At 37.8% G+C, this 15,164-nt stretch overlaps 1 protein-coding gene across 1 annotated transcript in view; it reads left to right on the forward strand.

The window, feature by feature from the left end:
- Cntnap5 (contactin associated protein family member 5) overlaps positions 1 to 15,164 on the forward strand; it is a 948,142-nt gene that overhangs the window by 447,254 nt on the left and 485,724 nt on the right. The window contains exon 5 of the mRNA XM_069989436.1: positions 3,957 to 4,160. Within this exon, the coding sequence (XP_069845537.1) occupies positions 3,957 to 4,160 (204 nt within the window). The remainder of the gene's footprint in view (positions 1 to 3,956; positions 4,161 to 15,164) is intronic.

Genomic DNA, 15,164 nt, shown 5'->3' on the forward strand with positions numbered 1-15,164 from the left:
GAAACCCAAGAAATTCCTTTCACATTCCTTATCATTCACACCAGGATAAAAATTTTTTCCTACTGAAAAAATCCTTTGGATTAAAAACAGAACAGGAGGCTAAGTGTTATAGACTGCCTTTTCCCAGGTGTGAGCTTATATAACTCTCACTATGGCTTTATAATTTTCTCTATGTCCCTTTGTATAGATAGAACTGAAGCTTATGAAAATCAAGAAATATGCCCCAATTTCCCACAAATAAGCACCAAAACAAAAGCTAGAGTACTCATCATCTGTTCATGTAAACACACACATATCATGTAGATATACCTAGACATATGTGTATATAACTTGTATACACATACCCATGTTTCTTCAGATGTAAGCCATGTTCCTATGCCTCATAAATCCAGTCACAAGACTAGCCAGTCACTTTTGAAAAGGGAATGTCAGTCATAAAAGTTCTGATAGATGTTTATTGAGAGGAAACATTGTAACTGCTACTGCAGAAGAAAGGTTCTGAGCCCCAAGACTTGAATAGAGAACCGAGGGCTTCAGGCAGGATTTGAGGAAACAATATATCACAATATAAGATCATATCACAAGATGAGATCATGTATGAAATGACAGTAAAAAATTAGTCATATGATTATTTTTTAAGCAAGTATTTTTTGTCTGATTTTACAGAAAAGATAAGTGAAGCCCATAGTTGTATATAAACTTGACTTATTCTGGCACTTGTTCAGTAAAAGAACTACTCTACAAAGCAGCCTTCTCCCTGTAGTTGAATATTGCTCCCAGAATGGCGCAACAAATATCTGTCACTATTTTCCCCATCAGATTCTACTAATAACTGTGATTCTCTGGAGATTTGAGACATAGGCATAGTGTAATAGGGGTGCTCATACTTTGGGCAGGATGCTAAGAGGCCACTTTGAGGATGATGAAATGGTGTTTCTCTTGGTGTGAGAATGCAAAGTTTGAGCATTATGTCTCCTTGTAGACCTGGGACAGACAGCTCCATGAATGCTTGTGGAGTTTCAGTTATTGCTTAAATGAAACCCTTGTGCTTCTCAGACTGCTGGAAATAGTCACAATGGAAAAAAATAGAACTTTCTGCTCATCCTCTGCTCCCACCACCTGAGCCTCCTGTAATCCTAAGAGGCATCACATTTTCTTGTCCTCTTGCTCCCTTCTGGGTTCTCTTAGTCTATTCTGTCCCATTTGCGTCATTCAAGAGTAATGTACTGCTTATTTCCCCAGTAAAACTCTGTCTGAATCTTCCCCTTGTTGAGCTGGGTCAGTCTCTGCTGCATGTGCCTGATGTCCTGCATTCACCTTTACAAGCTCTGATGGGTAGTGTGGGGCTCTTCAACTCACTGCTGGGCAATAAAGTTCCTAAGGACTCAATTGCTCCTGCAGAGTCTTGAGTAGTGGCAGTCTCCTCTGTCAGAGGAGAGAGAGCATAAATAATGCTCGCATGTGCGTGCGCGCGCACGCGCGCGCGCGCACACACACACACACACACACACTCATAGAGAATTTCAATGTAAGAAATTCTGAAGCTGAAATCTGGCAGACTAGGAAACATGGAGGTAACTTGGCATCTCCTGGGTAACAAATCATTGAAAAACAACAACAACCACAACAGCAGCAGCTGTTGTAATGGCCCCTTGAGTGAACTGGCTAAAAACTCAAGGGTCCCCAGTTAACAAAAGCATAATTAACACTCTAGTGCCTGTGACTGATTTAAAACAAAGTGCTCAGTAAGATGGAATCACTTTGACTGTGTTGTCACTTTACATGTTTTAGCATAATTGATTACTGATTATTGAAGTAGCCTTTCCTAATGGACATAATTGTCTCCATTTTACAGACGAAAAACTAAAGTCTTAGATAAAGTTGCCCCCAGTGACCAAGATAACATACCATGGCTTTCAAAGTTTGCATGCATTATGATACTCGATGCATTATAATGTGGTTAGCTGCCTGCCATAGTTCCATTGATTTGGGTTGAAGTCTAGTTTGAAGGACAGACACAAATAGACTGCTGTAGAGGGAAGGTTCTGGGAAAAGTAAGGGGTTGTAAGAAACTCCTCTGCATCTGGAATGTTCCTTTTAAGTTCTGGAGTTATCAGTAATCTTTATAGTGGCAACCTCTTTCTATCATTGGGACAAATTCTGAAACTGTCTTCTTCAACTATGACAGAAAGTAGTGATATCCTATTTCTTTTTATTTCAGAATTTAAAATACAAATGATATTTCTATCTCCTTGGTCAGGAATAATGTCTTAGTTTGTTATATATCAAGCTGAGGATTTTAATGGTTCTACAAATAGTAAAAAAATTTACTTTACTTGGGTATTGAATTTCAAATAATAATAATCCCACCCCATCCACATTCCCGTATGCCTCCATATAAGATGGTATGAATCTGTTTCACATCATAATTAAATAACCTTACATTTTCCCTATTATAAAAGTAATCGAAACTGCTATAAATGTTTGCCATAAATAATCATAAAAGGGATGCTAAAATAGCCTACAATAACACCTTCCAAATATAGTCCTTCATTTTTGAATATATTTGTTTTATATATAAATATATCTGCATACGTTTAGATCATGATTACTTGACCTTCTGTTTTAACTTTAATAATAATGGAATTGGAGAACATTATGTTAAGCAAAATAAAACATGCACAGAAAGACAAATATTGCATGATTTCATTTATATGAATTCTAAAAACACTTACTGCATAGAAGTTGAGAATACAACAAGTTACCAGAAGCTGGCAGCTAGAGAAGATGGATAGACAGGGATGAAATAACCAGTAAGTAGGAGGTCAGAATTAGAGAGGAGAAGTAAGTTCTGATGCTCTATTGCACAGTAGGGTGTCTGATTTAATGATAGTTTGTTATACTCTTCAAAATAGAAGGAAAGGGTTTTGGATTTCACATTAATGTTGTACCAGTCAAGATTCACTGTATTCCCAAACTGCTTTTTTGAATCCTTTCTACAACTATATAGAAATTAAAAATTAAACATGATAATAGGTTACGATATACTAAACTTGGTTTGATATTATATGATACATACACACTTTGAATATCACATGGTACTCCATGAGTAAATAAGACATTTATGTGTAAATTAATTATTCTTAAAATAGCTCAAGAACAAACAAAAATAATGAGAAAATAATGTTCACTTACAGGCAATAATTTCTATATTATATATAATAGAAAATATACAGATGACAGATAATAGAGATAAACACTCAATTATAGATAAATGAATAAATACAAATGATACTCAAAACAGATAGAGGATGTATAGGTAAGTAGATAAAATAGTATATTATCACCCTGAGTCAAAGTATATGGCAAATATCCAACTTACCTGCCCTCTGTATTCAAATACCATATCTTCCTTTACTGGCTATTCTTTTCCATTAAACTTGTTAAGAACTCTCATTATCCTTTTCAACACAGGACTGTGGAAATTCCTAACTATTCAACCAGATTTGGCATAATAAATTATATTTCTTATTCATCTCCAGTCTTGTGCTTGTGATGAGGAGATCAAATGATTCCACCTGTCAGAAGCCAATTAACAAGGAAGACAAATCAGAAGTGGTTATTACAATTCAGGCATCTGACACAGAAAAGCATGACATCAGTACCTGTGGCATTCTCACGCTGTCCCCCCAAGCAAATGCTGGCACAACCCTAATGAGAGTTTTCCTTCTACTCAGAGTTCCTTTTGACTCAGTGTGTGGTGGCTTCTTGTAAATGAATCATTCCTCTAAGTCTCATTAGATTGAAGCTAGTCTTTATGCTTCCTATTGAGAAAGGAGCTTCCAGATCTCAATAACATTCCTGTAAATTGCACAGCCAGACTGTGATGGAAGCAGGGTCAGCACTCAGGAGGATGAGCACTGACTTTTCTTTCTCTCTTCTCTCTTTGTACCTAGAATCAGATGTTGCCGAGTTTGATGGTCGTAGCTCGCTGCTCTACAGGTTCAATCAGAAGCTGATGAGTACCCTCAAAGATGTAATATCCTTGAAATTCAAGAGCATGCAAGGTGATGGAGTCCTGTTCCATGGGGAAGGACAACGGGGAGACCACATAACCCTGGAGCTACAGAATGGGAGACTCGCCCTCTACCTCAACTTGGGTAGGTTAGGGATAATCACATTTTAGTCCATGGCCAACAGGCCATAGAGCACTGCTTGTTATGCAAGATCCTCATAATAGACACTCATCCTAACAGTGTTTCAGGTGGAGTGCCTGATGGACAACCTGGAAGATGTATTTTCCTTATGTACATGGCAATAGAAAGTACTACATTTTGAAATGCTGGTGCCATGGATTGTATTTTTTTTTGGGTCCGGTCATGGGGCCTGAACTCTGGGCCTGGGTGCTGTCCCTCAGCTCTTCAGCTCAAGGCTAGCGCTCTACCACTTGAGCCACAGCACCACTTCCAGATTTTTTTTCTTTTTGCTTATGTGGTGCTGAGTAATCGAACCCAGGGCCTCAGGCATGCAAGGCAAGCACTCTACCACTGAGCCACCTTCCCAGCCCCATGGATTGTATTTTTGACATAATCTCATATTATGTCAATAAGTTGATGCTATGTAAGGAAATGACAAATTAATCTTTTGGCATTTTTCTGCCTATTTCTCTATTTCTCTCAGCAACTCAAACTCCAATCTCAGCAAGCTTACACACATATCTATTATGCTAAGCTAGAATCTATTAGGTATACATTGGGAGGTCAAATTTCAAGTGAAGATGGAGGACAAAACAGTTAAGTTGTTTTGCTGTTTGTCCTTGGAAGAGGATAGGGAAAGTCACGTTTTTGAATGAGAAAAATAAACTTCCTGCACCTCCTGATTTTTTGTTAAGAAAAAACATGGTATTTTTAAAAAAAGTTTTCTGGCTGTACTTGGGTGAGCCTAAGATTTGTCAAATGCCAATAATTTTAGTACATACAGTACTTTCACCTCTGCCTGATTAAGATGTCTGCTTGTCCCAATGGGAGTGGGTCTATATTCTTAAGCAACTCCTTACCCCCGGGAAAATGGGAAAGAGTCTTAACCTTTTCCATGTGAAAAAAAGTTAAGGTAAGCAATGTGAAGGAGGCAAGGAACAAAATTCCTAAAGAAGTAAAGGAAAGCTGAGCAAGATATTCCACAAGAAAACAAATCAGAAAATAAATGCCATTTTAAGGAAAAGTTACCATTTGATAGGAGAATGCCTTCTTGCATCTCATTTAATGTTTATTAATACTAAACAAATGGAAGACTTCTTTTATTCCTTTTTAGTATTTACTAACAAATAGAAATGAAGGAGAGGATTTCATTTGTAAGCTCAAATTACATAGAGGTCTTGAAGAAATCAGTAAAATGTATTTTGGATATAAACTGGAGAGACATAATAAATAAAATTTCTGCAGACTCACCCCTAGAGACAGACAATTGGTATTTGAGGTATTTCTTGGAATCCTTTTGGACTCCATATAAATATGAGCAGAGATAGCAGGAAGAAATAACAGAATTCCAAAGTGACTCATATGAAAAAGAAGCCTTTTGGAGACTTTCTTGTTTGCATTATGTAGTTCCCTTACTGTGTCTAGTCTGGGCAGAATCAGTTCTGTGGTGCAATTTAACTATAGCATTCTCCTTGATCTACTTTCTTAGGCCACATGAACGTTAATTTCTTTTTCTCGAAAACTATTAAATGGGAATATTTCCTTTGTCAATTCATAAGGGGGTTACAACATTCCCTTTCCCACATCTGCACATGTCATTCAGATGGCCCATGGCAGTCTGCACTCTGCAGAATGACAACAACCTAAGCCCCACAGGCAGGTGGAGAATCAAAGAGCAGAAGAATTATGTGACTCGAGGACTATTGTATGATCTAAACAAGACATCAATAGTGCATGGAGGTCATTCATCCTTACAAGAGTTCAGCATCTTTGAACTGAGGCGGAGTGTTAAGTCTATCCCCAGTATGTACATCTCTAGTGAAGAGAGCATCCAAGATTCCAGGAATCCACCAAATGTTTAGAACAGAGTGTCCTTCAAGGCCTAAGAGCAGTGTTCAAAGGGCAAAACTGAATTGTTTGGTCAATTCATTGACACATCAGTGAAGGCTTTTTAACATCTCCCAAAATGTCTAGTGAATATTTGTTTTATCCCTTTCAAATTCAAGTAGCTTAAGAAAACAGTTAACAAATAACAAATATTTATCAGGTCTCTTGAAATATTGTATTTTTTTCAAGTTGTTTGTGTGTGTGTGTGTGTGTGTGTGTGTGTGTGTGTGTGTGTGTGTGTGTGTGTGTGTGTGTTGCCATTCCTGGAGCTTGAAATCAGTGCCTAGGTACTGTCCCTGAGCATTTTCACTGATGCCTAACATCCTACCAATTGAGCCACAGGTCCACTTTCTGGGTTTTGGCTGGTTAATTGGGAATAAGAATCTCCAGGACTTTCCTGCGCCTGCTGACTTCCAACCATGATCCTCAGATCTCAGCCTCCTGAGTAGATAAGATTTTAGGCATGAATTGCAGGCACCCAGCCTTCAAGTTGCTTTTTTGTGTGTGAGTTCATATTCAGCCACCATATTAAACATTGCTGATATATTATATGTATGTATGTATGTATATATAAATATACAAACACATACACATATACATGACAATCTACTCATCTCAAAACAAAACATAACAAAAGTATTATAATAAACCTATCCAGTGATTCCCTGATACTTGAGCAAAATCTCCGTGCCTCTGTTGTTTTAGACAAGGAACTAGGGCCAACTGTGAATACAACTGTACTAGTGATCTTACAGTCATCACTAACATGCTAATTACCTTTAAAAGATAATTATGTGTTTAATATCATGTGATCAATATAAGAAGAATAGACAGGTAAGTTGAACAGAGGAGTCCATGATTGGCCTCGGGTTATCTGGTCACTTACTAATGAAGAAAGAGGAAGGTACACATTTCAGACAGCGAATGTGATGAGATGTGCCCTATTTTTCATAGACTCAGTCATTCCTGCAATAATAGTTTGAACCAGTCATTAAGTCAAGTACTGATCTCTGCACTGCTAGGCTCAAAGTTGAATTTGCTAATTTTTAAGGAAATTTCAAGTCTAGCAAAATAATTCTTTCTACTTCTCTTCTAGTCTTTTGGTAATAATCAATGCAGAGTAAGTATTCATCAACGAAACTAAATAACATAGATATATTAAAAGGCTGCCACTGAAGATCATATCTGTAATCCTAGCTACTCAGGAAGCCAATATCTAGACAATTGTTGATCAAAGCCAATGTAGAGAGAAAAGGTTATATGATTCCATCTCCAAAAGAATCACCAAAGAGATGGACTAGAAGCATGGTTGAAGTGGTAGAGTCTCCACCATAAGCAAGCACAAAGGCCCTAAGCTCAAACCGCAGAACTGCTAAAAGTTTTATCATAATATTTGTATAAGATAGAAAAGTCAAAGGAGATAAATATGAATCAGGTACACCATTAGAAAAACTCATAAATCCTGAAGTATAAGTGGGTATGGGTGTTGGTGTGGGTGTCCTGAGGTTTGAACCCAGGAGGGGCCTGGGTATGGTCCCTGAGCTATATCTAAGCTAACTCTCCAGTTCTGGCTTTTTGGTAGTTGATTGGAGCTAAGTGTCTCATGGACTTTCCTGCCCTGGCTGGTTTTGAATCATGATCCTCAGATCTCAGATACCTGAATAGCTATTATTACAGGTAGGAGCCACTAGTATCTGGCTGAGATAAGCTTTTTTGTGGAGCTGTGTTGAGGAAAAATCCAAGCAATACATTGTTTGCCTTATGTAATTATCTTACAAATACAAGTGAATGCCAATATTGATAACTGGAAACTTGAATTGGGAAGTGTTGATTCTGAAGGTCAGATAGAGGTAGTTGCAGGGAATTTCACCAGGCGCTACCTATTTTATCAACAGTAAATCAAGCCCTTTCCAAGAATGGATTTTTTTTAACTGAAAAATCATCTTAACATAGTGCTTAGCATCCTTTTCTCAGGCTGTCTGAAAACCACAGAGCAAGACAGTTAAAGTGACATCTATTTCTCAACTGTTAAACCTCAGCAAGAAGATTTAAACATTCATTCATTCTTTAACCAGAACATGTGAATTCTAAGGGTGAAGGGTCTGGTTTATTCAACCGCAGCATACTGAGTGGGAGATGGGAGTGGGAGATATAAAGGGAGAGAAAAACGCAAACATTTCCAGCTCCTTTTTAAAAAAATATATCTCAAGACAAAGAAAAACATTTTTACTTAATTAGAAATAGTTTTCCTTATGTTTCTAGTCCAAAGTTAGCTTCCTTATAGTTTTATTGTGTTTGCCCTTCTCAGTTGCCCATGAGGATTTTTATCTTGACTTATTAAATTGAAAACTAGGTAAAAATATGTAATTGAACCACAAGTACCACTGAGATAAAACCCTGAAATAGATATTGCAAGATAGAGCATTTGATAATGTCCTGAGGATTAGGTTTTTATTATAATTTCTAATAATGAAGATTATAGGTAAGATGAGGTGTTTTCTAGGACTACCATTCTTTACTTTAAATTCATAGATAGAATTCTAAATGTACTTCTCTATGAAGAGCATGAATTCTGTTTTCCCAGTTGTTTAATCAGGCCAACTTTCACTAACCTTGTTTTAATACAAGATATCTGAGTGTTAACCTAGAATAATAATAAGGAGGGGAGAAGAAATTCATCAATGTCTCTCCCTTAGGGTTAATTCAAATGTAATTTTACAGGCTACAGGTATAGTTCAGTGGTAAAGCACTTGCCTAGAAAATGTTTCAAACTTGAAACAATAATAAATAAGAATAACAATGCATAACTCAGGAAATATTTTGTAATATATGTATCACCGATATCATTTTTAATGAATCAGTTTTTCATGGCAAGAACTATTGTTTTAATGAAGTTTGTTTTCCCAATATTAAAATGATTATACTTACTCTAAACTACAGAAAAGAAAGAAAAAGTATGATAAATGTGCTTTTAGCAGCTCACAGTACTTACCTTTGATTTTTTAAAAATTTTATTTTATGGTAAAGATGTTGTATAGAGAAGGCAATGAGTACATTTCTTGTCTAGCATTGTTACCCCCTTACTCCTCCTCTCCTGAAGTTGTAAAGTTCATTTCCAATATGCATATTGAATCTTGAACATACATTTGTCTAATTTGTGGAGAGGAAGGAGAATAACAAAATGCTGAAACAAGAACACAGGATAACCCCTTGCAGCTGTTTAGCCTATATTCATATTTTCCTATTGTTTTATATATTTTGTCAATAATGTACATATTACTAAACCTTTTCTTTATAAGATATTGCTTCTTATTTCCTCAAAAGGGCATTCACTATTGTACACATTTTTAAATGAGAAGTATTTTACAAGCATTATGTTCATGTCTTCATAATATTTCATTTTGTGATTTTATATGTACTCACGGTGTATTTTTTCTCTTTCCAAGTGAGTGAACATTATCTCTGCTTTTCAAATCACTCTCGTCATTTCACTTGTTTGCCACATTTCAATTTATTTTTTTAGAATAGAGTTCCAGAAGGTGAATCAGCACTGTAAAAAGTTATAAGCATTTTTAAAGTTCCTCAATACTTACTGAAATAGAGATTTCCAAAGATTGATGGGATTCAATTTTACAATATCTTCAGGCAAGAAAATATTAGCTCAGTAAATGCACAAGATAAGCAACAAATAATGCTAATCCATTTTGATGAAAGGTCAACAAATTGATTTATGTGTTCATAATTATTTCATGAGCTATGTTGTATCTTAATTAAGGTTTACTTACTTATTCATTAAACACATGGAACAAACAGAACTGCCATCGAAGAGGCTGCATGTTTTTATTACGCCAAAGTCTTAGAATTACAAGGAGCGGAATTGCTGAGTGAAAACAGAATTGTTGAGCAAAAAAAGAAAATAGCCAATTTTCTGCAACAGAGGAAAGACAGAGAAAAGGAAGAAGGCTAAGTGTGGACTTGGAGAGGCAGGTGGAGTTCTGGTGCTCTCTGGTACAGAGATGGAACCCACAGCAAGTGGGAATGAGAACAGCAGCAGTGGACACAACGGCACTATCCTGGCAAAACCCAACTTGAACATTTACTGAAGGTTCAAATAAAAGGATCTCACTCGGAGTTCCGGGAAGATGGCGGAGGAGAAGCTGGAATCTGAACAAGCTCTCGCATAGAAAGGAGTTTTAGAGTTCCAGTGAACAGTCCTAAGCCAGAGAATCACACCAAGTGTGTTATCACAGGACAGAGAGTTAGACAAGAGAGGGGAAGCCAAGGAAACGCAGCAGCTGCCGCTCCGGCGTCGGGGCTGTGGCCGCGACCCGCGGAGTCATACCTGAGACACAGAGAGTCAGGGACGAAGGAGCCAGACGCAGCGGACAAGCGGATTCTACTCAACACCAACAAGAACCGACAAGGAGCAAACATCTTCATCCTGCTGTTTGCAGACCAGAGACGACCCAGGATCCAAGACTCGGCGTGAGTACAAGCCCAACATCCTTACTCCTCAGGGAGCAGAGGAGGGAAGGCCACCCCTCCCCCCCCAGCACCGGTGATCTCCATCTTGGATACCGACAAAGCTCGGAGGAGCTGCTAGCTCCAGCTCAGGCCTTGGAATAAAACCAGTCATTTAGCAGGTCACAAGAACTTAACGGCGAAGTGACCTGCCAAACTCAGCTCCATCCAGGGAAAAGCCACCCAGCTCAGGCGCCAGCCATCGGAGTGCCTTGCTTCACTGGGTAACCAGAGCCAGAGGCTGCCCCTCCCTCTAGCACCCACCACAATCAATTGAAAAACAGAAACCCTGAGAATGGCTCCAGGCTGGGCGCTGTGAGCTTTATCACAAAATAGCCCCAGGGAAAAGCTACTGTTTATTGAAAGGCCTCAACTCTACCCAGAACCTAGCCTCATCACCACATCCCCCTCTTTTGTGACTCTCAAAGCAGACCACCCTCCCAGAAAACTAACCTGGGAGGAGGATCTCAAAATCTTGGGTAAAGCAGAGCATTTTTCTGCCTCTTCCAACCAACCGACTTAAGAAACCAATCAAGCCACAGGACCTCAAGCTGACCAGAGACTCCAACAAGAGACTGGATGCAGACAAAAGGGAGATACAGGATTCTTCCCACTCCTCCCCCCCCCAAAAAAAAAAATCAAAAGACTTTTTTTTTCTTTTTTTTTTCTTTTTTTCTTCTTCTTCTTTTCTTTTTTTTTGCTTGCTTTTTGTTTTTTGTTACCTTATATATATATATATATATATATATATATATATATATATATATATATATATATATATATATAATTTTTTCCCTTCTAAAACTTTTATTAATCTTTAATTTTTGCCTCTTCTGAAAAAATAATTGTTTTCCAGTAACCTTTTTTTTTTTCTCATCTTATAATTTTTAATTTAGGAATACGTGAATGAGAGTTTTCCCTTCTTTTCTTGTCTTATTTCTCTTTTTCTTTCTTTCTTAATTATCTTTTTGTCTTTTATCTAGCTCTACTGAACTTCTGATCTTTTCTTCTCCCATTCCCATCCTTAAAGCTTTTCACATCTCCTCTATGTCCCTCCCCTTCTCTGAACATATTCACATTCCTCTCTAAATAGATGGTCTTTTAACCTCTATAATAACATTAATTTTTACGTTTCTATTCTTTTTCTGGTCTCTCTTTATTCCCCTTTCCGTCTCTTCTTTTTCTCTCTCTCTCTACTTGCATCCTACCCAACTCATTTCCTGCACTGTGATTAGGACATAGTTAACTCTCCCTGTGCCTCCCCACACCAATCTATTCTTATTTTTTACCCACATCTCTCCCTAATCCTAATAATTTCTGGTTTTCCAAATTCTTTTCTGCGGTTCGAAGTCCTTTAACATATAGTTGTTTGATGTTGAATAGATGTATCTGTTGAACTAGATTGTATCTGTAGACTATTGACTGTACAAATGCAAACTTTGGTTGATGGTTGCCTTAAGATAGTGTTCTAGCACATAACTGGTGCAATCTTTATCTCAAATGGGCCGAGTAAGCCGGAAAAACACAAGAAAAATGGCAAATTCAGGTACCTCAAATCCCAACCTTGATAATCAGGGATTAGAACAGATAAAGAATAATCCAGAGGAGAGTTCCCAAATAGCTCTACAAACACTAATAGCAAACATGATAAATGAGAAATTTGACAATGTACAAAGGACTCTGTATGAGCGTGATAGGGAGAGAGAGGAGGCATCCCAGAAGTTTATACAGGAATATCATAAGCGTGAGGAAGCTTCTCAAAAACTGATACAGGATTTGCGTGAACAACTTGAGAATACTCAAAGAGAAAGGGAGGAATGGCGTGAGCAGGCAGAGAACACTCAAAGAGAACTGCAGGAATCCCACAGATGGGAGGAAACTAATCAAAGAGTAATTCACGAATTAAGAGACCAGGTAGAGAATACACAAAGATCACTAAAGGCATTCATGGAATCCATTAACAAAGAGCTGAAGGAAGTCAGGGAGACCACAAAGGGAATGCTGAATGGAACCCAACAGAAGGAATGGGAGTCCAAAGAAACCATAACCAATCAACTAAGTGATTTGAGAACAAACACTGAACACCAAATTAAGGAAGTAAAGAAATTCATACAAGACCTAAAACAGAGCTTCAACAAAGATCTTGAAGCCATCAAAGCTGACCAATTAGAAGGAAAAGAGATAAAAAACAAAGTAGAGAGTCTTGACAGCAGGTTAGACCATGCAGAAGATCGAATCTCAGGGATTGAAGACAGCCTACATATTATAGAGAAAGAACATACAACCATCCAAGACAAGTCCAAGAAATATGATAGGTCTATCCAACACCTGGAAGACACCATCAGAAGGCCCAATGTAAGGATAATGGGTGTAGAGGAGCATCTAGAAACAGAAGTTAATGGTCTAGGAAATTTGTTTAACAGGATCCTAGCAGAGAACTTCCCAAACATACAAAAAGATAGGCCTATTCAGATACAAGAAGCTTTTAGAACCCCAAATAGACCAGACCAGAATAGGACATCCCACTGGCACATTATAATCCAATCCACACAGGATCAACCCAGACCAAGGAAAAGATCCTTAAAGCTGTCAAGGAGAAAAGGTTAATCACCTATAAAGAGAAACCAATTAGAATTACCTCAGATTTCTCAGCAGAGACAATCAAAGCAAGAAGAGCCTGGAATGATGTATGCCATGCCCTAAAAACAAACAAGTATCAACCAAGAATACTGTACCCAGCTAAACTCTCCTTCATAACTGAAGGCCAAATAAAAACCTTCCACAGCAAAGAAAAATTGAAACAATACATCTCCACCAAACCAGCCCTGCAAAAGATTCTTAAAGATGTCCTACACATAGAAAACCAACAAGAACGCAACAAAGGCCAAGAAACTGCACCCAAACTGAGAATCCAAGAACCTTAGGAAGAACCCAGTTTTCACAGCCCCCAAGAAGGTGGATAACATGGCAGGAACCCCCAAATACCTCTCAGTCCTATCCCTTAACGTTAATGGACTGAACTCTCCAATTAAGCGACATAGACTGTCTAGTTGGATTAAAAAACAAGACCCTTCTATCTGCTGCCTGCAGGAGTCACATCTTGCCCGTAAAAACAAACATATTTTCAAGGTTAAAGGCTGGAACAAAATCTACCAAGCAAACGGCCCTCATAAACAGGCGGGAGTTGCAATCCTAATATCAGATAAAATAGACTTCAAACTAAAATTCGTGAGAAGAGATAAAGAAGGTCGCTACATACTAATTAAAGGATCTCTCCTTCAGGAGGATATTACAATTCTAAATATCTATTCGCCAAACAATGGAGCACCCAAATTTATCAAAGAAACACTACTTTCCCTCAAATCCCATATAGATCCAAAGACATTAATTGTTGGGGATTTTAACACACCACTCTCCCCACTAGATAGATCAACTCGGCAAAAACTCAACAGAGAAACCGCAGATAAACAGCTGCATAGATCAACTAGACTTAACAGACATTTACCGAACATTTCACCCAGCAGCAACAGAATACACGTTCTTCTCAGCAGCACATGGAACGTTTTCTAAAATAGACCACATTTTAGGCCACAAAGCAAACTTGTCTAAACTCAGAAACATTGAAGTTATACCTTGCATTCTCTCTGACCACAAGGGAATAAAATTAGATCTCAACACCAAAAGCCACCAAAGAAAGTCCGGTATCACATGGAGGCTGAACAACACACTGCTGAATCATGAGTGGGTCATGGAAGAGATTAGAAAGGAAATTCAAATGTTCATGCTATTCAACAAAAATGAACACACAAATTACCAGGTCATCTGGGACACAGCAAAGGCAGTACTCAGAGGCAAGTTTATAGCTTTGAGCTCCTACATCAACAAATTGGAGAGATCGGAAACTAACAATTTAATGACACATCTAAACCTCCTTGAAAAAGAGCAGCAAGATAAACCCCAATCCAGTAGATGGAAAGAAATAATCAAAATTAAATCAGAATTAAATGAATTAGAATCCAAAAAAACTATAGAAAGAATCAACAAAACAAAGAGTTGGTTCTTCGAAAAACTTAACAAAATTGACAGACCCTTAGCGAACCTTATCAGAAAAAGGAGAGAACACACCCAAATTAATAAACTCAGAGATGAGAATGGAAACATCACCACGGAAACAACCAAGATTCAGAACATTATAAGGGAATACTTCTCAAAACTTTATGTTAATAAGTTTGAGAACTTGACAGAAATGGACCTTTTCCTAGCAAATATTGACATGCCAAAACTAAACCAAGATGAGTTAAACCAGCTTAACAGGCCCATATCAAGCATTGAAATAGAAACAGCAATAAGAGACCTCCCAGCTAAGAAAAGTCCAGGACCAGATGGTTTTACAGCGGAATTTTACAAGGCCTTCAAAGCAGAGCTCACACCAATACTCCTCCAACTCTTCAATGAAATTGAAAGAGAAAGCTCACTACCGAACACATTCTATGAAGCCATCATAACCCTCATCCCAAAACCAGGCAGGGACTCATCAAAGAAAGAGAACTATAGACCCAT

This window comes from Dipodomys merriami, unplaced genomic scaffold, assembly GCF_024711535.1.
Source record: "Dipodomys merriami isolate MVZ:Mamm:240054 unplaced genomic scaffold, mDipMer1.0.p SCAF_38, whole genome shotgun sequence".
Lineage (NCBI taxonomy): Eukaryota > Metazoa > Chordata > Mammalia > Rodentia > Heteromyidae > Dipodomys > Dipodomys merriami.